At 42.6% G+C, this 22,690-nt stretch overlaps 2 protein-coding genes across 2 annotated transcripts in view; both read left to right on the forward strand.

Annotated features, from left to right (window-relative positions):
• LOC132870703 (NACHT, LRR and PYD domains-containing protein 12-like) overlaps positions 1–1,340 on the forward strand; it is a 64,388-nt gene extending 63,048 nt beyond the window's left edge. Inside the window, exon 13 of the mRNA XM_060904502.1 lies at positions 285–1,340. Coding sequence (XP_060760485.1) covers positions 285–297 — 13 coding nt within the window. The 3' untranslated portion in view covers positions 298–1,340. The remainder of the gene's footprint in view (positions 1–284) is intronic.
• Positions 1–22,690, forward strand: part of LOC132870287 (NACHT, LRR and PYD domains-containing protein 12-like) — a 361,706-nt gene that overhangs the window by 161,731 nt on the left and 177,285 nt on the right. The gene's annotated exons all lie outside the window — the stretch shown is intronic.

The raw sequence follows: 22,690 nt of genomic DNA on the forward strand, positions 1-22,690 counted from the left end.
AGCCCAAAAAAATATCTTAAAAAAAAAAAGCTCCAAAGCCTGTGATTGGATAAGAGCAGTGATGTGATGGGAAACGTCTGCTCACTTTCCTGTTAGATCTTGTGGAAGTTCTCGTTTGTTGGAGCTCAATGTTAGAACACAGATGTTATATAAGACTGAATAAATGTTGAATTAAATTATAAACAGGAGATAATAATGTTTCTCTTGGAGCAGAGATGATTACATGCTGTTGGTCATGAAGTACCACAGTCCAGTGTGTGGGGATTAATCCAGATGTTTTTCAGTTTCAGTCGGTGATGAACATCTGTGTGTGTGATGAAGACTCTGGTGTTCCTGCATTTCCATGTTGGGGAACAGACATCACATTCATAAACACATCAGTCATTTAGTTCTAACAAATGAAAGAGACTCGGAGTCGTGGTCAGTGTGTGTTCATGGTGCACAGTGAATCAGACTGCACACAATTCTACACTGAATGTGGAACAACTTGTGATCTGCATGAAACTGCCTGGACCTCAGTCCCTTAAAAACCCTGAAAGAGCAGGTGAAAAAGCACAGGGACTCGAGCTGAACCCAGTCAGTGGAAGAGGGAGCTGAAATGGACAGGAACAGTTTCAGGACATTGGTGGGATTCTCACCTGACAGGATCGGCATTTGGGGAGTTAATCTGAGGAAGCCCCGAGGAGACTCACTGCAAGGCACATTTATCACTTTGTCCTTTGGTTGGCATTTAATATACACTCACTGAGCACTTTATTAGGAACACCTGGATGGAACCGCCTTGTTGACGAGAGGGTTCACCAGAGAACGGCCAGACTGGTTTGAGCTGACAGAAAAGCTACAGTAACTCAGATAACCACTCTGTATAATTGTGGTGAGCAGAAAAGCATCTCAAAATGCACAGCACACTGAACACTGAGGTGGATGACCACGTCGGGTTCCACTTCTGTCAGCCAAGAACAGAAAGCTGAGGCTGCAGTGGGCACAGGATTACCACAACTGGACAGTTGAAGAGTGAAAAAACGTAGCCTGGTCTGATGAACCTCGATTTCTGCTGAGGCTCACAGATGGTGGCGTCAGAATTTGGCACCAACAGCATGAATTAGTGTTCCTAATAAGGTGCTCTGTGACTGTAGATTAGATCGTTTTGTTACAGGATCAGACCAAAGCTGTTCTTTATTTTATTTAATATCTGATCCTGATTTTTTTTTTCTGGTATCAGCTGATCAAACCCGATATGGGATCAGTGCCATCACTTTTACTTAAATCTAAACTAATTACAGTATGTTACGTAATTGTATCAATCTAAAAATTATGTATTTAAAATTCTTTTTATTGAATTTCACCTCAGTTATTGAAAATAAATTCACGTTTAAAAAGAAAATATATAAGAGCTCATTTGGGTGCTGTGTTATCTGTTATTTCTTGGTATTTCAGGTGTATTGGTATACACACACACACGGACGCACACGCACGCACGATGAAAGATCTGGAGAAACACAACAGTTTTTGCAAACCAAAAGCGTTTTTATTAAATGTCAAAACATTTAGCTCAGTTTTATGTTCAGTACAGCAAGACAATGTGAGGGCTTTGTGTGAATTAATGTAACTGCAGCGTGTGTGTTTTGGCCTCAACTCCTCCCATCTTGCTGAAGGCCATCACCAGGTTACATACTGGAGCCAATCGCAGCAGATCCAGTTTTGTGAATGTATACCGTAGCACAGTATCTCAAATTACAGTATTGTAAAAGTTTTTTTTTGTAATTTAATTCTAAAACGTAAACTTTCAGATATTCTATATTAATTACACATTGTCATTACACATATTAAGATTTTTTGTTTTAATTTTGATGATGGCTTATAGCTCATTAAAAATCAGAAATCCAGTCTCTCAAAATAGCAAGGCAAGGCAAGTTTATTTATATAGCACATTTCATACACAATGGCAGTTCAATGTGCTTTACAGAAGTAAAAACAAAAACAGTAAACAATAGAGAAATAAAATTACATAAAATAATTTTATCTTTATTCTAAAACAATTAATTAAAAGAATTAAAAGAAAATAATAAGAATTTAACAATAGTAGAAATAAAATAATAAAATAAAGTAGAAATAGGAGAAAAAAATAGACTAGAATAAAGAATAAAATAGAATAAAGTTAAAATTAAAGTAAATTTAAAACATGCAGAGAAAGTAAAAATTATTTAAAAAAAAAAAAGAAGACAATATTAATTATTTAACAGAAAGCATCTGAAAACAGCTTGGTCTTTAACCTAGATTTAAAACTGCCAAAAGCAGGAGCATTTTTAATGTCCTCTGGCAGTTGGTTCCATAGCTGCACTGCATAGTAGCTAAAAGCTGCTTCACCATACTTTGTTTTAACAACAGGTTTTAATAGTAAATTTTTCTGTTTTGATCTGGTAGATCTGATTGGGTTAGGCCGCTGCAACATCAGAGAGGTAATTGGGCCCTGTGCCATTTAGAGATTTGTACACCAGCAGCAATACTTTAAAGTCAATTCTGTAGCTTACTGGAAGCCAGTGAAGGGACCTTAGAATTGGAGTAATGTGCTCTGTTCTTTTTGTTCGTGTGAGAACCCTAGCCGCTGCATTTTGAACCAGCTGAAGTTGTTTGATGGTCTTTTTTGGCAGGCCTGTGAAAAGGCCATTGCAGTAATCAACCCTACTAGAGATGAAGGCATGTATTAGTTTTTCCAGATCATTTTTTGACATAAGTCCTCTTAGTTTGGAAATGTTTTTTAGGTGATAAAATGCCGTTTTAGTGATTGCTTTCATGTGACTGTCAAAGTTTAGCTCGCTGTCAATGAAAACACCAAGATTTTTAACCATTTCTTTAGTTTTCATCCCTTTTGTGTCAAGAATAGTGGTAATCTTGAGTCTTTCATCTTTTTTTTCCAAATAGAATTGCTTCTGTTTTATCTGTGTTCAGCTGAAGAAAATTTTGTGACATCCAGCTATTTATTTGATCGATACACTGGTAGAGTCATTCAAGGGGGGCATAATCATTAGGTGATAGAGCGAAATAAATTTGGGTGTCATCTGCATAGCAGTGATACAAAATTGAATTTTTATTGATAATTTGCCCAAGTGGGAGCATATAAAGGTTGAAAAGTAATGGTCCAAGAATCGACCCCTGGGGGACACCACAGGTCAAGGACATTGACGTTGAGGAACAATTTCCCAGGGTAACAGAGAAGCTTCTATCTTTTAAGTATGAATTTAACCAACTGATAACTTTACCAGTCAATCCAACCCAGTGTTCAAGTCGACATAGCAGTATGTTGTGATCAATAGTATCAAAAGCTGCACTGAGGTCCAGTAATACCAGGACCGATGTTTTGCCTGCATCAGTATTAAGACGTATGTCATTTATAACTTTAATCAGCGCTGTTTCAGTGCTATGATTGGCACGAAATCCTGTCTGAAAATTATCAAAACAGCTGTTTGCTATCAAGAAGGCAGTTAATTGATTGAAGACAATTTTTTCAAGGATTTTCCCAATGAATGGTAAATTTGATATTGGCCTGTAGTTATTTAATACTGAAGGATCCAGATTATTTTTTTAAGAAGGGGCTTTACAACGGCTTTTTTTTAGGGACACAGGAACAACGCCAGTCTCCAGGGATGTATTTATAATTTGAAGCACATCTGTAATTATAAGATGAAGAACAGACTTAAAAAAGTTGGTGGGCAGAATGTCCAATTCAGATGTTGAGGAACTGAGATTTTGTACAGTTTCTTCAAGAGTCTCACAATCAATTAAACAAAATTCTGACATTGTGTTGAAGTTATCTATCTGTGTCATTGGTGACTGCAGTTTTTCAATTTTTTGCAACTGAGATATATTATGAGGAATATTCTGCTGTATTTTATCAATTTTACCTTTGAAAAAGGATGCAAACTCATTGCATTTATTAACTGAGAGAAGTTCAGGTGCTAATTGTGGTGGGGGATTAGTTAGCTTCTCTACTGTTAAAAATAACACACGGGCATTGTTCATATTCCTGCTGATGATGTTGGAGAAGAAAGACTGTCTTGCTTTACGAATTTCATAATTATAATTACAAAGCATCTCCTTATGGATTTGATAATGGATGTGAAGTTTAGATTTGCACCATTTTCTTTCAGTCTTTCTACATTCTCTTTTTAGCAGTTTAACAGCCAGGTACTGCTTCCATGGTGCTTTCTGCTTATCATTGACCCTTTTGATTTTGAATGGAGCAATATCATCCATAATTTGGGTCATATTTAAATTAAAAAATTCCAGTAAATCATCTACAGAGTCTGACATTTTGGTTGATTTCTGTGAGAGAGCTTGCTCAAAGAGAGCACATGTGTTGTCTTTTATGACTCTCCTACCTATAGTCGTTGAGCTATTCTGAATGTGAGGAGACATAGAAACATCAAAGAAAACACAGAAATGATCGGATAAGGCCAGGTCAACAACAGTATTGGAAACAGTAAGACCCTTTGTGATGACGAGGTCAAGAGTATGACCACGAGAGTGGGTCGGCCCCTGTACATGTTGTACTAGGTTGAAGTTGTCGATAATTGCAAGTAGTTCTTTGGCATAAATGTTATCAGTATTATCTACATGCAAGTTAAAATCCCCAGATTTTATGCGTGCAATAGAACTAGCGAGATTATGCGTGCAATAGAACTAGAATAGTTGCATCCGTGCGACTGTTATTCATGCGCAATTACGCATCCATGTCAAAGATTAGGGCCTCGCATTTCAAGTTCGCACAGGGCCTCGCACCCCCCCTGCGACGGCCCTGACCAAAACAAATCTTCAGCGATCAACGCCAAAGCACTCAGCCCTGTTCGGGATCAGGAAGGTAGAGTCTGACATTTACATCTTCCAGAGCTGGTGTTTTATTGTCCCTTTAGAATAATGGATGTATTTGAGTAGAGAGCAGACGGATGAACAGAGACCCAATGGATCCGCTGGATTTTCTCACTGAAGAGGAGATGAAGTTTTTTTCACTGCAAGAAGACAGAGATCTCTTGCATGGAGGAACCGCACACCTTCCTCAACCAGCTCCGAGACCACAACCTGGTACCTGAGAAGCTCTACCAGGCAAGAGCTGCTCTATACTGCACATGATCACGAGCCTTTTTTTCTTCCACCTGAAAGAAGGGAATTGATGAATAGTGTCTGAAACACATCTGTAGTCTACTTTGTATGTATTATGTTGCATATTAATGTTTGATCAGTGCATTTACTGTGCCAATATAATATGTGAGTGTGATGTGATTTTTATGTCGCAAATGAGTTGACTCTTTGAACCGATCATTTGAGTGAGCGCTGAGATCCGACTCATTCCTTTCTTTTTCTTGTTGTCGATCTAAGCAATGCAGAGTAAGTGTTCAATACACAGTTCGAGCTGAAACCTGACAACAGCAGATCAACCACGGGACATCATATCGCAAACTTTTTGGCTAAGGCAGAAATGACAGTGAATCGTTTGACAACCAAAAGAGTCGGCTCTTATTGGTGATTTGAGTCAAATAATCCGACTCACTGAAATGTCCTGGTTGTTCATGACTAATCTCTAGCCAAAACAAAAACCTGGGATACATTATTGGTACATGGAAAGAAAATCTGTGAAAATCAAAGGTCACCTAAAACCTTTAATTTGAACTTTAAACTTGAACTAAATATATATTTATTATTACTCCTGAGGTATGGAAACCTAAGCCTAGATATAAGGTGTTTGTTTAATTTTAAAGTGCTTATTCTGGACCAATTTCATGTTTGTTTGTTTTTATATGAAAGTATGCCCCTTTACACACTCATCCAGAAGGGTAATTTTGCACAAGGCCATCTGTCTACAGCAGAAAAAAATAAAATAAAAAAACACGTCTGGAAAAATCCCAAGGGAGCCTGGAGCCAGATTCGTGACGTCACCTGCGGAAGCGCCAGCAGGCTGCGCGAGCTTTGCACGGTTTCAGTGCACAGCCTGTGTAGACCAAGCGCTCCCATTTCTCTCTCATTGTCCGGTCTTTTGGAAAACGATGAGTGCTAATCCCATCAAGATTGGTGTTGCTACACCCTCCTACGATACATCTGTTAACCATTTTAATAATTACGCGATAATGTTGAAGAAATTTGCAGAAAACCACCAGGTCGTTTTCTCATAAACAAACCAGCACTGATGTAGGATTCAGAAGGAGGCGTCCCACACGTGACGTCACGAAAATCAATCTTTCCTGGGAAATCCAAATGGCAAGTTTTTTCAGAGGCAGATGAATTTGCCTCAAATGGATTGATTTCAACTGAATTTTTCTGGTATTGTGCAAGGTAAAAAAATTGCACTAAATGCAAAATGTGACAGATATTTTACCAAAGTTTAATATAAAATAGGAGAATTACATTGATCTTGCTCCTGAATTTACCCGTGATGTGCACTTTAAAGTAGTAAAGATCTTTTGGGGGTGGCACGGTGGTGTAGAGGTTAGCATTGTCGCCTCACAGCAAGAAGGTCCAGGTTCAAGCCCAGCAGCCGGGCTTTCTGTGTGGAGTTTGCATGTTCTCCCCATGTCTATGTGGGTTTCCTCCAGGTGCTCTGGTTTCCCCCACAGTCCAAAGACATGCAGGATTGGCTAATTGGTGGCTCTAAATTGACTGTAGGTGTGAATGGTTGTGTCTGTGTCAGCCCTGCGATGGCCTGGCAACTTGTCCAGGGTGAACCCCGCCTCTCACCCATAGTCAGCTGGGAAAGGCTCCAGCTTGCCTGCGACCCTGTAGGATAGGATAAGCAGATACAGATAATGGATGGAAGATCTTTTGGCCATTGCAAAAGTAGAAAAGACTTTCAATCCGTATGAATAATTGTGCATGAATAATTAATAAAACTTTCACTGGAAAAAAAAAACGAGTTGATTCCTGATTACTTAGCGCATCAGATCACATGACACCGTTCCACAATTATCGACACCTTTGTCCACAGTTATCAACACCGTTCCACAATTATCGACATCTGGATTATTATTTATTGACAAAATAATCGTTATGTGGTATTAAGTTAAAAAAACATATTTTTTATTTAAAATTTGTTGAACATAGACTTATATTTAGTACAAAATATCTTTTACAGTGGTGCTTGAAAGTTTGTGAACCCTTTAGAATTTTCTATATTTCTGCATAAATATGACCTAAAACATCATCAGATTTTCACACAAGTCCTAAAAGTAGATAAAGAGAACCCAGTTAAACAAATGAGACAAAAATATTATACTTGGTCATTTATGTATTGAGGAAAATTATCCAGTATTACATATCTGTGAGTGGTAAAAGTATGTGAACCTTTGCTTTCAGTATCTGATGTGACCCCCTTGTGCAGCAATAACTGCAACTAAACATTTCCGGTAACTGTTGATCAGTCCTGCAGACCGGCTTGGAGGAATTTTAGCCCATTCCTCCATACAGAACAGCTTCAACCTGGATGTTGGTGGGTTTCCTCACATGAAATGCTCGCTTCAGGTCCTTCCACAACATTTTGATTGGCTTAAGGTCAGGACCTTGACTTGGCCATTCCAAAACATTCACTTTATTCTTCTTTAAGCATTCTTTGGTAGAATGACTTGTATGTTTAGGTTCGTTGTCTCGCTGCATGACCCACCATCTCTTGGTTTTACAGATGGGATAAGGCTCTTATGCTGGAATGCAGTGTTTTCCTTTCTCCAAACATAGCGCTTATCCTTTAAACCAAAAAATTCAATTTTGGTCTCATCCGTCCAAAAAACATTTTTCCAATAGCCTTCTGGCTTGTCCACATGATCTTTTGCAAACTGTAGATGAGCAGCGATGTTCTTTTTGGAGAGCAGGGTCTTTCTCCTTGCAACCCTGCCATGCACACCATTGTTGTTCAGTGTTCTCCTGATGGTGGACTCATGAACATTAACATTAGCCAATGTGAGAGAGGCCTTCAGTTGCTTAGAAGTCACCCTGGGGTCCTTTGTGACCTCGCCTTGCTCTTACAGTGATCTTTGTTGCTTGACCACTCCTGGGGAGGGTAACTGTAGCGCAGATCGAGTGTGGGTGGAGCACAGAGGATGGCAGGACAACGCTTTGAGGCAGTTAAGGCTATTTATTTACACAACTTTTCAGTCGGAGTAAGCCCATACACACACACACACACACACACACACACACACACACACACACACACACACAGACACTCTTCGTCTGGTCCCGGGTTGCGCTCCCTCTGCTCTCTCTCAGCCTCCTTAAATAGGGAGCGGTTACTGGGAAAACACACACAAACACAGGTTAACTACCGTCAGGTGTAGCGATTCTGCCACTCACCTTCCCCAGCTCCACCCTGCTGTCACAGACCAGCGCTTGACCACGCCCCTGCTGCCACATACCCCCACCGCCCGACTCAGGCCGGGCGCCCATCCGGCCTGCAGCCGACTCCCCCCCCCCTTGATGGGAGAGGAAGTCCGCCACGACCATCTGCGCTCCCAGCCTGTGGACCACCTTGAAGTTGAAGGGTTGGAGTGCCAGATACCAATGGGTGATCCTTGCGTTGGCATCCTTCATGCGGTGGAGCCACTGGAGGGGCGCGTGGTCAGAACAGAGGGTGAAAGGGCGCCCCAGCAGGTAGTAACGGAGGGCGAGGACCGCCCACTTGATCGCCAGGCACTCTTTCTCAATCGTGCTGTAGCGCCCCTCATGCACTGACAGCTTCCGGCTGATGTATAGGACCAGGCGGTCCTCCCCCTCCACCTGCTGGGACAAAACGGCCCCCAGCCCTCTGTCCGACGCATCCGTCTGTAACAAAAAAGGGAGAGAGAAGTCAGGGGAGTGTAAAAGTGGCCCCCCACACAGTGCAGCCTTTACCTCAGAGAAAGCCCGCTGGCACTGCTCCGTCCACTGGACCGGATCTGGCACCCCCTTTTTAGTGAGGTCAGTCAGCGGGCTGGTGACGTCCGAATAATTAGGTATAAACCTACGATAGTAGCCAGCCAGCCCCAGGAACTGTCTCACCCCCTTTTTGGTCTTGGGCCTCGGGCAGGCCGCAATCGCTGCTGTCTTATTAATTTGGGGACGCACCTGCCCGTTGCCCAAGTGGAAGCCCAGATACCGTACTTCCACCCGCCCAATTGCACACTTCTTTGGGTTGGCAGTGAGTCCCACCCGCCTCAGCGACCTAAGGACGGCCCTCAGGTGTTGCAGGTGCCGCTGCCAGTCATTACTATAAATAATAATGTCGTCTAGGTAAGCGGCCGCATAGGTGGCGTGGGGCCGGAGGACCCAGTCCATCAGCTGCTGAAATGTAGCGGGCGCCCCAAACAGCCCAAACAGAAGTGTGACGAACTGGTGTAAGCCGAACGGTGTGGAAAAGGCCGTTTTCTCCCGGGATAATGGAGCCAAGGGGATCTGCCAATATCCCTTCATCAAATCCAGTGTCGAGTAAAAGCGAGCCGTGCCTAGTCGATCGAGCAGCTCATCAATACGAGGCATTGGGTACGCGTCGAATTTAGACACCGTGTTGACTTTTCTATAGTCCACACAGAACCGGACCGAGCCGTCGGCCTTGGGAACCAAGACCACTGGGCTGCTCCAGTCACTGTGGGACTCCTCGACGATGCCCATTTCGAGCATGGCCTGAAGTTCTTCCCGAACCACCTTTTTTTTGTGTTCGGGTAATCTATAAGGACGGCTACGCACTACCACCCCCGGGGGCGTCTCTATGTGGTGTTCTATGAGGTTAGTGCGACCAGGCAGGGGCGAGAACACATCCGAAAACTCGGCCTGCAACTGGGCGACCTCCGTGAGTTGGGTCAGGGAGAGGTGATCTCCAAAGGGGACCGGAGAGGTACGTGATGCCAGTGACCCTTTTTGAACCTCCGGCCCCAGCTCCGCCTTCTCCGGAACTACCGACACCAACGCCACGGGGACCTCCTCATTCCAGAGTTTCAGCAGATTGAGGTGGTAGATCTGTAGTGCCCCCTCCCTGTCCGTTCGCCTAACCTCATAGTCGACGTCCCCGACTCGCCGTGTGACCTCAAAGGGTCCTTGCCACTTGGCGATTAATTTGGAGCTCGACGTGGGCAACAGGACGAGTACCTTATCTCCCGGAGTGAACTCTCTAAGGCACATGCCCTTGTTGTACAGGCGGGCTTGCCGTTCCTGGGCCTGCCACAAATTCTCCTGAGTTAGGTGGGTGAGCGTGTGGAGTTTTGCGTGCAGATCCATAACGTACTGGATTTCGTTTTTGCTCTGTGAAGGTCCCTCCTCCCAATTTTCCCGCAGTACATCTAAGATGCCGCGCAGCTTACGCCCATATAATAACTCAAATGGGGAGAACCCCGTGGAGGCTTGGGGGACCTCTCGCACTGCAAACAACAAGGGTTCGAGCCACTTATCCCAGTTACGTGCATCCTCACTTACAAATTTTTTGATAATATTCTTGAGGGTGTGATTGAACCGTTCAACTAAACCGTCCGTCTGTGGGTGATAAATGCTGGTGCGGATCAGCTTAATACCCAGTAGCCCATACAGTTCTCTCAGTGTTCGTGACATAAACGAGGTGCCTTGGTCAGTCAGAATCTCTTTCGGAATTCCAACCCAGGAGATGACGTGGAAGAGGGCCTCTGCAATACTGCGTGCTGAGATATTGCGAAGAGGCACCGCCTCCGGGTATCGCGTTGCATAGTCCACCAGAACCAGTATAAAGCGGTACCCTCGTGTTGACCGATCTAATGGCAATTCTTTCGAACGGGGTCTTGATTAATGGTAGGGGGCGCAAGGGCGCTTTTGGAATGGCCGCTGGATTTACTAACTGGCATTCGCGGCACGCCGTACACCACTTACGGATGTCGCCGCGAATCCCCCCGGCCAATAGAATCGGGCCATTATCCGGGCGAGTGTCTTATCCTGCCCGAGGTGTCCAGCCATGGGGTTAAAGTGAGCCGCCTGGAATACCAATTCCCGGTGGGTCTTTGGAATTAACAACTGGGTGACTTGCTCTTTCGTCTGAGTGTCCTGCGTCACTCGGTATAACCTATCCTTCAAAATGGAAAAATAGGGGAAGGACAGGGTGGCGTTCAGCTGGAGCGTTTGACCATCGATTACTCTCACTTGGTCAAATGTGTGTCGCAGAGTCTCGTCTCGCGATTGTTCCAGTGGGAAATCCGCAAGTGATTCCCCAATGGAAAGAGGAGGGGCCGGCGGCTCCTCACTCTGTCGCGGAGATGACGTAGACAGCTCTGCGACCGCAGCTCCAGCCAAAGTGACACCGGGGCCCTCCCCTGTCAACCGGCAGGACCCACTCTTTACTAGGCGTGCCATTAAACCCCGAAATCCCGGCCAATCAGTCCCCAAGATCAAAGAGTGGGTAAGGCGAGGATTAACCGCCGCCTTCACTATAGATTTTTCCCCTCTGAAATATATGTTGACCGACACCAATGGGTAGCTGTGAACATCCCCGTGCACACACAACACCTTCACCCCCTGTGCTCCCCCCAATGCCTCGTCTTGCACCAGGCTTTGGCGGATCGAGGTCTGATTGCAACCCAAATCCACCAACGCCTGATATGTAGCCCCTTGTACACTTACCGGTATGCGATACACTCCGGCCCGATCGAGGGCAGCTTCTGGCGTGTCGGGGATCAACACCACCGCCCCCACCTCCATCGCCGCGCACTGTTGCTGCAGGTGGCCCGGTTCCCCGCAGCGCCAGCAAACCGGCCCGGGCCTTCCCTCTGCAGCTGTGTTTTGGGGCTCACTCACCTGAGGGGGGGGAGAGACAGACACAGAAGGGAGAAACGGGAGGGCACCACGGTGCGGCGGGCCGGCTGGGGTGGAGCCGGCCCCCGCCTCCGTGGTGGGGGAATGGGGCGAGGACGGGACACAGAAGGAAGGGGAGAAAGAGAGAGAGAAGAGGAGAGAGAAGACGATGTCGTCAGCCGTCTTGCCGCCGGAACAGCCGCCAAATGATCCTCCGCCAGTCCTACGGCCTGATCCAGCGACGCCGGACGGTGGCACTGGACCCACTCCGCGGTTCCGGCTGGTAAGCGGGCGATGAATTGCTCCAGCGCCACCTGATCGATGATTCCCTCGGCGTCGCGATCGTCGGCCCTCAGCCACCGCCAGCAGGCGTCCCGGAGCTGCTGGCCGAACGCGAACGGGCTGCCGACTTCCTCCATCCGCAGCGCGCAGAAGCGCTGGCGCTGCTGCTCGGGCGTGTGCCCCACGCGCTGGAGGACGGCCCCACGAAGGTTGGCATAGGCCAGCCGGCGGTCGGCGGGGAGCTGTAGTGCGGCCAGCTGCGCCTCTCCCGTCAGGAGGGGGAGGAGGCGCGCTGCTCCATCGGCCACCCCGAGGCTTCAGTCACCTGCTCGAACAAGGTGATGAAAGCCTCGGGGTCATCCTGCGGGCCCATCTTGGTCAAGGTGAGGGGAGACGCGCCCGCGGCCGGGGCGCTGGTGGACCCCGCCGACGTGAGGAGACGCCGGAACGCCTCTCGATCTTCCTGCTGGGCCAGCAACAGGGCTTCGAAGCGGCGCTCCTGCTCCTTTCAGAGCGTGACGAGTGCCTGGTGCTGGCTCTGCTGAGCCGTGGCGAGGGCGTGGACCAAGTCCACGAACGGGGAGGATTCCATGGGGCTGCAAAGTTGGTGCTCCACCTTATCCCGGGTTTCAGCACCACTGTAGCGCGGATCGAGTGTGGGTGGAGCACAGTGGACGGCAGGACAACGCTTTGAGGCAGTTAAGGCTATTTATTTACACAACTTTTCAGTCGGAGTAAGCCCATACACACACACACACACACACACACACACACAGACACTCTTCGTCTGGTCCCGGGTTGCGCTCCCTCTGCTCTCTCTCAGCCTCCTTAAATAGGGAGCGGTTACTGGGAAAACACACACAAACACAGGTTAACTACCATCAGGTGTAGCGATTCTGCCATTCACCTTCCCCGGCTCCACCCTCCTGTCACAGACCGGCACTTGACCACGCCCCCGCTGCCACAGTAACATTGGTCTTGAATTTCCTCTATTTGTCCACAATCAATCTGACTGTGAATTGGTGAAGTTCAAACTCTTTAGAGATAGTTTTGTAACCTTTTCCAGCCTGATGAGCATCAACAACGCTTTTTCTGAGGTCCTCAGAAATCTCCTTTGTGCATGCCATGATACACTTCCACAAACATGTTGTGAAGATCAGACTTTGATAAATTCCTGTTCTTTAAATAAAACAGGGTGCCCACTCACACCTGATTGTCATCACATTGATTGAAAACACCTGACTCTAATTTCACCTTCAAATTAACTGCGAATCCTCGATGTTCACATACTTTTGCCACTCACAGATATATAATATTGGATCATTTTCCTCAATAAATAAATGACCAAGTATAATATTTTTGTCTGATTTGTTTAACTGGGTTCTCTTTATCTACGTTTAGGACTTGTGTGAAAATCTGATGACATTTTAGGTCATATTTATGCAGAAATATAGAAAATTCTAAAGAGTTCACAAACTTTCAAGCACCACTGTATATAAATATCTGGATGTTGGTGTTTACATAAATGAGTAAGTAATTCTAATGTTTGCAAACAAATGAACTGATAATGTTTAACCTGCGTTAGAAAATCTTTTTGTTCCACTTTCTACCCACTTTCTAAGTATTTTCATAGATCACATTTTGTTAATCATTTGTTGTTGTTTTATATTAATTTCTAGTTTTGTAGTTTACCAATAAATGTCATTTTTATATGCTAGGAATTTAATTCTGGTCTAATTCTATTTATTGCAATCGGATTCCAAATACTCTACAAACATTCCATTCTGTTATGAATCAGAAAAAAATTACTATAAATCACAGCACTTGTATTTTTTAAAGTACTTCATCTGCTTCAACAATGTTACACAAAGATTGATCCATAACAGTTGTAAATGCCACTTAATTCCACAGGGTGTCGATAATGGTGGATGCCAGTGAAAGTGATCACTATTATCGACAACTCACTTGACTTCTCAAACGCATGTTTAGATACAAAATGGTGACTGTCAAATGAAAACGTAAGAAACAAAGTAGGTTTTGACAAGGAGATCATGAAATATCGGTGAATCTGATCAGTAAAAACATGTCCATGATCTTTCCACCATGCTTACCTGCGATGCTAACATCCAGGTTTTCCTCAAATTGCTGATCATGCGGAAAAAAAAATTCCATCTCGAGTAACGAGCTGTGTCATCAGATGACAAGATCAAAGGGTGAGGCAGGTCTTCCAGTTGATTAATTAACCAATAATAACTGTTGGAACTGAAACTTACCTTTGTAAAATTGTTTTTTATTGGTAAATCTGAAAAGGTGTTGATAATTATGGACTGTTGATAATTGTACCCACCACTCTAGTGATTACTGCTACAATCCTTGAAAAAAAATAAATATTTTTAAATCTTCTTATTTGTATCTATGCGTGTATAAGTTTGTTCGTGACAGTACCATACCATTATGTAATTTCTGGATGCAAATAATAATGAGACAGAAAATGATACATTTACTACATATGTGTATATAACATACAACAATAAACGGTTTAATCCTACTAATTACTGACACAGAAGAGATTTTGCTGGTCTGTAATCAGCACCAAACTGTACTTTCTCGTGACTGGGGTTGTACCTTTAGTCTGTATATTATACCTGAAAATGTGGATAAAGTATACATTTAAATTTGACTTCAAGGATCATTGATGCACTTTTTAAAGCTTTACTCTGAAAGCTAATTTAAGATACACTTCATGAACCATCCCAGTGAAAAACATACACAGTAAAGGGACAAAACATGTACCCTTGATGGTACCTGATCATATGATTGGGACAAACCTAATGCTGTATATAGATATTTAATCAGTGCCTAAAAGCTCCTGATGAGTGTATAAGCAAAATATTTGCAAGGGCACAAAATCAACCTGGATAGAAAAATAATATTACAGCACCATGAATGAACCATCGAATTGTGTTGAGTCGTTTCGTGTCTTTCACGTCAATGAATTGCTGCCTCGTCTTGTGACATGATTGTGATACCAATAACGAGATACGCATTGCAGTTCGATATACAGTACAGGGTTAGTCAAAATTATGTTAACACTTAAACAGTAGAAACCATTTATTCACAAAACATACATCATATGTGCAAGATGATTTACAGGACGGTCTCAACCTGTTCGCCATCGTGTTCAATACAATGTGGAGATGTGGTCAGTGTGTGTTCATGGTGCACAGTGAATCAGACTGCACACAATTCTACACTGAATGTGGAACAACTTGTAAGCTGCATGAAATTGCCTGGACCTCAGAGAGAGAAATGAAAGAAGGAACAAAAGAGAGAGAGATAGAGAGAGAGAGAGAGTGAGAGAGAGAGCTTAGCAGAGAGATGGTCAAATCTGCAGCAATTACATGATGCCATCATGACAGCATGGACCAGAACCTCAGGGGACTGTTTCCTCCATCTTGTGGAACCCATGCCATGAGGAAATGAGTCTGTTTTGAGAGTAAAGGGAGGCCCTGCCCAGTAATAGTGTCATGTTCCTAATAATGCGCTCTGTGACTGTAGTTTAGATCTTTTTGTTACAGGATCAGACCCAATCTGTTCTTTATTCTCTCTGATATCTGATTCTGATTTTTTTTTCTGGTATCAGCCGATCATAACCGATATGGGATCAGTGCCTTCTCTTTTAAATCAGTATACACTACTTACAATATTTTGGATAATTATGTCAGTACATTTTGAAGAAAGAAATATATAAAGACAGTGTAATTCTTTTTTTTTTTGCAAATATTAGTTTATCGATTTCACATGATTTTTTAAAAATAATTCATTTCTGTGACAGTGATTCAAAATAAATTTCTGTCTAAAAACGAAGTTTATAAGAGCGTATTTGGTTGCTATGTTATTTCAGGTGTAATGGTATTTCCCACATGTATACACACACACACAACACCACTGAAAGATCTGGAGGAACACGTTTGCAAAACAAAAGCATTTTTATTAAATGTCCAAAGCTTTAGCTCAGTTTTATATTCAGTACAGTCAGATGATGTTGAGGGCTTTGTGTGAATTAATGTAACTGGTGTGTGTGTGTGTGTGTGTGTGTGTGTGTACATGCGCATGTTTTGGCCTCAACTGTTCCCTCCTTCATGATGGCCAATTCCAGGTTGCACACCTCACAGCAGCTCCAGTTTTGTGGAACTCTACATCATCATCCTTAAACACACACTTCGTGTACTGGAGACCAGGGGTTCTCAATGTTTAAGCCCCACCTATTCATACGTGTAATTAGTCTGGGCCCATTAAAAAAGATCTCCAATTATTTTGGCTGTTAGAATCTAATAATCTATTGTAGAGTGTACAGTATTACTGGGATACAACATCACTCCCTGTTACAGATGGGAGCCCAGGAATGAAATAAATGCTATAAAAACAAACTGGTTTTAATTGTAGGTACTGTATTTAAAATTGCATGGATGTGCCAGAAGCAAACATAAAATCACGAGTGCAGGTCATTCTCAGTCAAAAGGGATTAATGATCCAAAAGTGGAGTCTGGTCCATTAACACAATAACTTATTGCCATGTTTGTATTCAATAACAAGCAAGTTATTAAAACCAAGAAGTACACTAAAAAGAACTGGATATAGAACCCACTCAATGGGATTAGATCCTTACACACTAACAAAGAAGGATTTTTTCTGACAAATTGGAAAATTATCCATCTGTTGAGTTCCCTGACATCTCAAATTACCTGGTGCTGCAGACATCGTTCTACACAAACACACAGATGGAAACCTGGAAGAGCATGGAGGAGAACAACTTTTTATATGTGGCTGAGTTAAAGATCTGGGGATCAGGACACTACAAGATAAATCTTGTATTGTTTTTGCCCTAGCAAGGAGGCACTTTTGGGCTTTTTGTATGTATCTTTGTGATGATTGATTGCTAGGACGCTACAAGTTTTAGTATCGGGTGTAAAGAAACCACATCAGCTCGATTTCCAATCCTCCCTGCTCGTCTCTTCCAGGTAAATCATTCACAAAGATCCACAGAAACCCCTTGAAAGACCTGGGGATTACACGTATTATATATGCGTTAGTTTACAATATGGCGACCATGATCAAACAGTAAACAAAAACACATCTGAGGACTTAAGCATCTCCTGAACTTCAAAACATCATGAAATAACAGAAAATGGTGAGAAAAGTCAGTGGTTTGTGAATCCAAATGAAATAAATCAGAGGAATTTACAAACCTTTCATGAAGTGATCAGTGTAAACTCAAGCGTTCTTCGACTCCGCTCTCTTCCATCGCAGCAAAAGGTTCAAGAGCTGCCTTTCTCATCATCTTTTAGTAAAATCCTTTGCTCTTTGATCCTTTATTATTACTCCATGGGGAACCCGGAAGAACTTTTATCAGTTTCACGGTTCATTCGATTCGAGCAGCCCAAAACAATGCAAGCATAGGGCGTTTTAATGACTAGCAAAGTGCGGCAATGATAGTAACACTTTGTGAACAGCGAGCTCAGCTGACCACCACTTCATGTCTTGCATATCTAATGAGGCAGATATGATGTCGGATGCAACCCAGCAATTAAACCCATCTGAAAATTAGCTTCAACTTGAAAAAAAATTGCAGCCCACTAGATGGCCCAGTGGTTGAGAAACACTGCTGTAGACCACAGATCTTATTCAATTCTGGATTCTGATTGGTCAGAAGGTGTTGATTACTTTTCTATAACAGCAGTTCTGACAGTAGTGCAGGTTTATATTTCTGTGCTCGTTCTAATACATTATGGTTTCTATAGTAACAGCTCAAAGTCTTCTGACATCTTCAGGACAGAGGAGTTTATGCTTTGAGGTTTCTCAGTCACATGACAAGACCACATGACTTCAAGAAAGGAAAAAATGTGAGGCTGCTGGTAAGGGAACAACTGTTTGTAGCTGCTATAACAGAAGTAATTTGTAGTTTTACTATCAATGGATAAAAAATACTTTTTTCAAAAAATACTTTTTTACTTATTTCTTTATGGAGAGTTTTAACTGTGGCTCTATTGGAATATAGGGCTGATATATTATTATCTGCTGTGAAAATGTCTTCAAGTGTCACAAAATTATAGTTTACCATATTCTCGTATCATTTAACTTTTGTTTTGTGCTAATAATAAGATTGAGGAAAATAAAACACACACATGCACGCACCAGGCTTACTAAAGAACAAATATCATGACCATTTGACCTGCTGAAATAAAGTGTGAATAAAGTCAAGTCGGTGTAGGATACGCAGCTACACCACACCCTACAGCAAAGATTGAACGCAGGAGTACAAAATGTTCTTAAGGCACCCAAACATTCAGGAACAGCTCTGGGTAAAGGACTTCCTTTTTAAAAAGCCCACCTTCATGAACAGGAAGAATACTTTTGTGCTCTCATAGGATATTTGTAGTTTCTAAAGAATACTAAAAGACCATTTTTTTCCATTTCATGTTCTTTCAGAAAATACACAGTCAATATAAATGTATGTATTTTTCATGAAGTATATTTAAAGTACTACATTGTCCTTTCAAATTAAGTGCATTATATAAAAATATATATTTCAAAGTAATCCATTTTAAATTGCACTTTATTATGCGGTAAGGGAATACATTTTAATAAGTGTATTTTTAAACATATTAAAACATGCTTAAACAAAAGTATTCTCTGTTGTCATTTCGAATGAAGTGTATTATTTAAAAAAAAGTGTATCTTAAAACAGGCAACACGATGATACAGAAGTTCACTGTCACTTCAAAGCAGGCATTTTTGGTGTTCAAACCTCACACTCGACCGGTGCCTGTCTGTGTGGAGTTTGCATGTTCTCCTTGTGCCTGTATGGGTTTACTCTGCGTGCTCCGGTTTCCTCCGCCAGTCCAAAGACATGTGGATTCAGTTAACTGGCCACTCTAAATTGCCTGTAGATGTGAATGTGAGTGTGAATGATTGTTTGTCTCTGTGTTAGTGGCGTGATAGATTGGTGAGTTTTCCAGGCTGAACCCCACCTGTCACCAGAAATCAGCTGGGATTGGCTCCAGCTTCCATGGGACCCTGAAAGATACATGACATGCATGCTGGATGGATGGATGGATATTTCAAAACAATACCTTTGAAATGATCCTTTAGTCCAACTTAGGAAGTACACTTAAGTGAATGTATTTCTTCATGGACTGAAGCATACTTAAACAAAAGTATACACTGTAAAACATTGCAAATTGGTTTAACTTGGAAATGCAAGTTCACCTGCTGCCTTGAAAATGCAAGTTAACTCAATTTGACAATTATCTTTGTTTCAACTCAGAAATTAAATTTAGAGTTGATTTAACTACAAGGTTTGAGTTGTTTCAAAATGTTTTATCAAGTTGTCAAAGTTGACTGAACCTTTAATCACTTGTTTCAACTTTATACTGCGAGTTAAAATATTTTTTTTTCACATTATCAACACAAGAAAACTTTCATTACCTAGTTGCACAAACACACATTTCTGCATTATTGTAACTCAGATTTTCAAACTGCAATAACTTTACTAAATTTATATAACTTTCCATTTCAAGTTCAGGGGATACAAATTCCAGATTTGTTTTAATTTACATGTATAAGTTATCCTGACTAATAATTGCAAGTTTGCATGTTTGCTCAAAAATCATACCAAATTCTTGAATGTCAAAAATATCACATTTATTTAACAGTACAAATGACCTTAAACATGACAAAATGTGGGAATTGTTGAGCTTCATAAAACCACATTTAACTGTGTGTTAAGTTTCCTTCAGCACAATTCTAAAGCAACATCAGTTGCTCAGTCGTACTTCAATGCAGAATAGTTACGTTTTTTTGAATTTGTCACACCATACTTGTTTTGTGCAAACCAAACTGAAAACATGGGCACTTTTTGTGTGAAGAACAATGCAGGAATCCTGAACAGTTTGCTTGGGCTTGAGATGTGCATGCATACCGTAGGTTTAAAGGCGCAATCTAAGTAGTTTATTTCTGAGCCCATGGACTCTTGCTGAGCACTGATCTGGTTTTATTTGCAGAATAACCCTCTGAATGAACCCAAAAGAGTATTTCATCTCATGAGGGTACTTGAGGTTCAGGCAGTAGATAGTACCCATTAATAAGAAACCTTTATTTATCACATGCACACTTCAAGCACAGTGAAATTCATCCTCTGCATTTAACCCATCTGAAGCAGTGAACACACACACACACACACACACACACACACACACACTCAGAGCAGTGGGCAGCCAGAGCGCCCGGGGAGCAGTCAGGGGTTCGGTACCCCGCTCAAGGGCACCTCAGCCCAAGGCCACCCCACGTCAACCTAACTGCATGTCTTTGGATTGTGGGGGAAACTGGAGCACCCGGAGGAAACCCACGCAGACACGGGGAGAACATACAAACTCCACACAGAAAGGCCCTCGCCGGCCTCAAGCCCGGAACCTTCTTGCTGTGAGGCGACTGTGCTAACCACTACACCACCATGCCGCCCAAAGGCTGTGGGGACATCATGTAGGATGATCGTCTCTTCCACTACCACAGCCAGGTTGAAGATTTCCAAAGGAAATGCATCCTGAAAAGATAAATTTCCAAATCTGTGGACTAATAAAGTAATTTAATTTAATTAATCATGCAGTGGGCCTTCATGTCCTATCAACAGTCCAACTTGCATTCCTTTCATCATCATGTCAAGAGTTTCTCCATGAACCTGATGACGTATGAAGACATACAATACACTTCTTAACTGACATCTCCAAGTTGAAAACATTACTGTCATTCTAATAGACCAAAACTATTCACAAGAATCAGGAAAGTAAATCTCTTGATTGTGATTAGTGGAATAAGGATTATATTAATTTATAGTTCCTTTTTAAATAATATCTACTGCCAGACACAATCCTTTCAATGTCCTTGGTGTAAACTCTAAACATTAAAGTACACTGCTGCTGAAACACACACAGGTGTAAAGAGAGGAGGAGGTGATTGTGATCAGGCCCCCACGACAGGGGGGGACAAACGGGTATGTTGTCCCGGGCCCAGGAATGGGGAGGGCCCAGAACTGGGCTCTCATGAAGTTGCGATTATTTTATTTTATTTCAAAATGTGTTGATTTGGGGGAGAAATGTTCTATATTTGCATTCAATAAATGATTTCTAGATCTTTTGCCTTTATTGTCTTTGAAAAAGGCTTCAAGAACCCCCTACCACCCCTAATGCAAAAATGGTTTGGTCTGACTCTTTGATTAAGGGGAAAAAACCGACATCGTTCGATCATAGCACTTCGACAATCAGCTTGCGTGCCATTTGCCAACATGCACAAGTCAGGAGCACAGAAAAGAAAAGAGAAAAAGAGAGGAAGAAACCAAGAGACTCAGGGGCTCACTGCATAAATATTTTAAAAAAGATTTGGATGATGCAGCAGGTACTAGCAAAGGCAGTGGGGCAGCTGAGCCAGGTAAGTAGGGTGACCATTCGTCCGGATTTCGTCCGGACAGTCTGGTTTTAGAGCCGTCTGTCAGGATGTCTGTCACGCGTCCTCACTTTTTACATTTTGTCCTCATTTCGGACCCTCAGCCGCCACCGTTGCATCAATCGTCACGAATCCCCGCCCATTATTTACACTTGCTATTCTGCGATGACATACAGACAAAGATAGCCTACAGGGATTTCTCGTATACAAACATTCGCACTGCACGCGCAGCTGATGGAGCCTCTGCAGCCTCTGATTGGCTGGAAGCTGCTGTCACTCAGAAGCTGCGCTCACGCGATTCACTGATTTTTGCTCCTCCGAGCTGCGCGCGCAGTGCGAATGTTTGTAGGGAAAAACCTATGAATGTCGGTGCGCATGCTGTTGAACAATACTCATGCCGAAACGAAAGACATCCTTTAAAAATGCTTGGTGCTTAGAGCATCGTTTTGTCGGCAAGAGCCAAAAAGGAGAACACTTCGCCTTCTGCAAGCTCTGTCGCATTGACATTGATGTGGGGAGCAGAGGGAAAGGTGCGATAGACAGACATGCGGACACAGACCGCCACAGAGAGAATGCCAAATGTATTGCCAAGGTTATAGGCCAAATGTAAATGACATGGTTGACTGTCATTTTTCCTGTTTTTCTTTTTGATATTTTTTGGATGAGCATAAATGAACACAACAATGTTTTGTTTTTAGTTTAGTTCCTGTGGATAAGCCAAGGCCAGTATAGTAGGCTAAATGACAGTAGGCCTACATGTTTCTTGACTCATTTTTCGATTTTTCATTTTTTTTTCTTTTTGATGGTCATTTTCAAGTGAATAAATATGTTGGCCTATGACATGGCAAAGACTGTTTTTTCAGTGTCTATAGATGGACACAACTCTTTACAGTGACTTTACAGTGATGTTTTGTTTCTTGTTGACATGGTCTTGACCATCATTTTCTACATTTCTCTTTTTGATAGGTGTTCCAAGTTAATAAATATATATCGACTTCATACGTTTTTTTTTTTATAAGTTTTTCTTACCCCCCCCGTAACGCGACGGTGTCCTAACTTTAGGGCCTTTGTCCTCACTTTTGGACACAAGTGTCCTAACTTACAGACTCATGTCAGTGGTCACCCTACAGGTAAGACACAGCCAACTTTT

The sequence above is a fragment of the Neoarius graeffei genome, chromosome 22 (assembly GCF_027579695.1).
Source record: "Neoarius graeffei isolate fNeoGra1 chromosome 22, fNeoGra1.pri, whole genome shotgun sequence".
Lineage (NCBI taxonomy): Eukaryota > Metazoa > Chordata > Actinopteri > Siluriformes > Ariidae > Neoarius > Neoarius graeffei.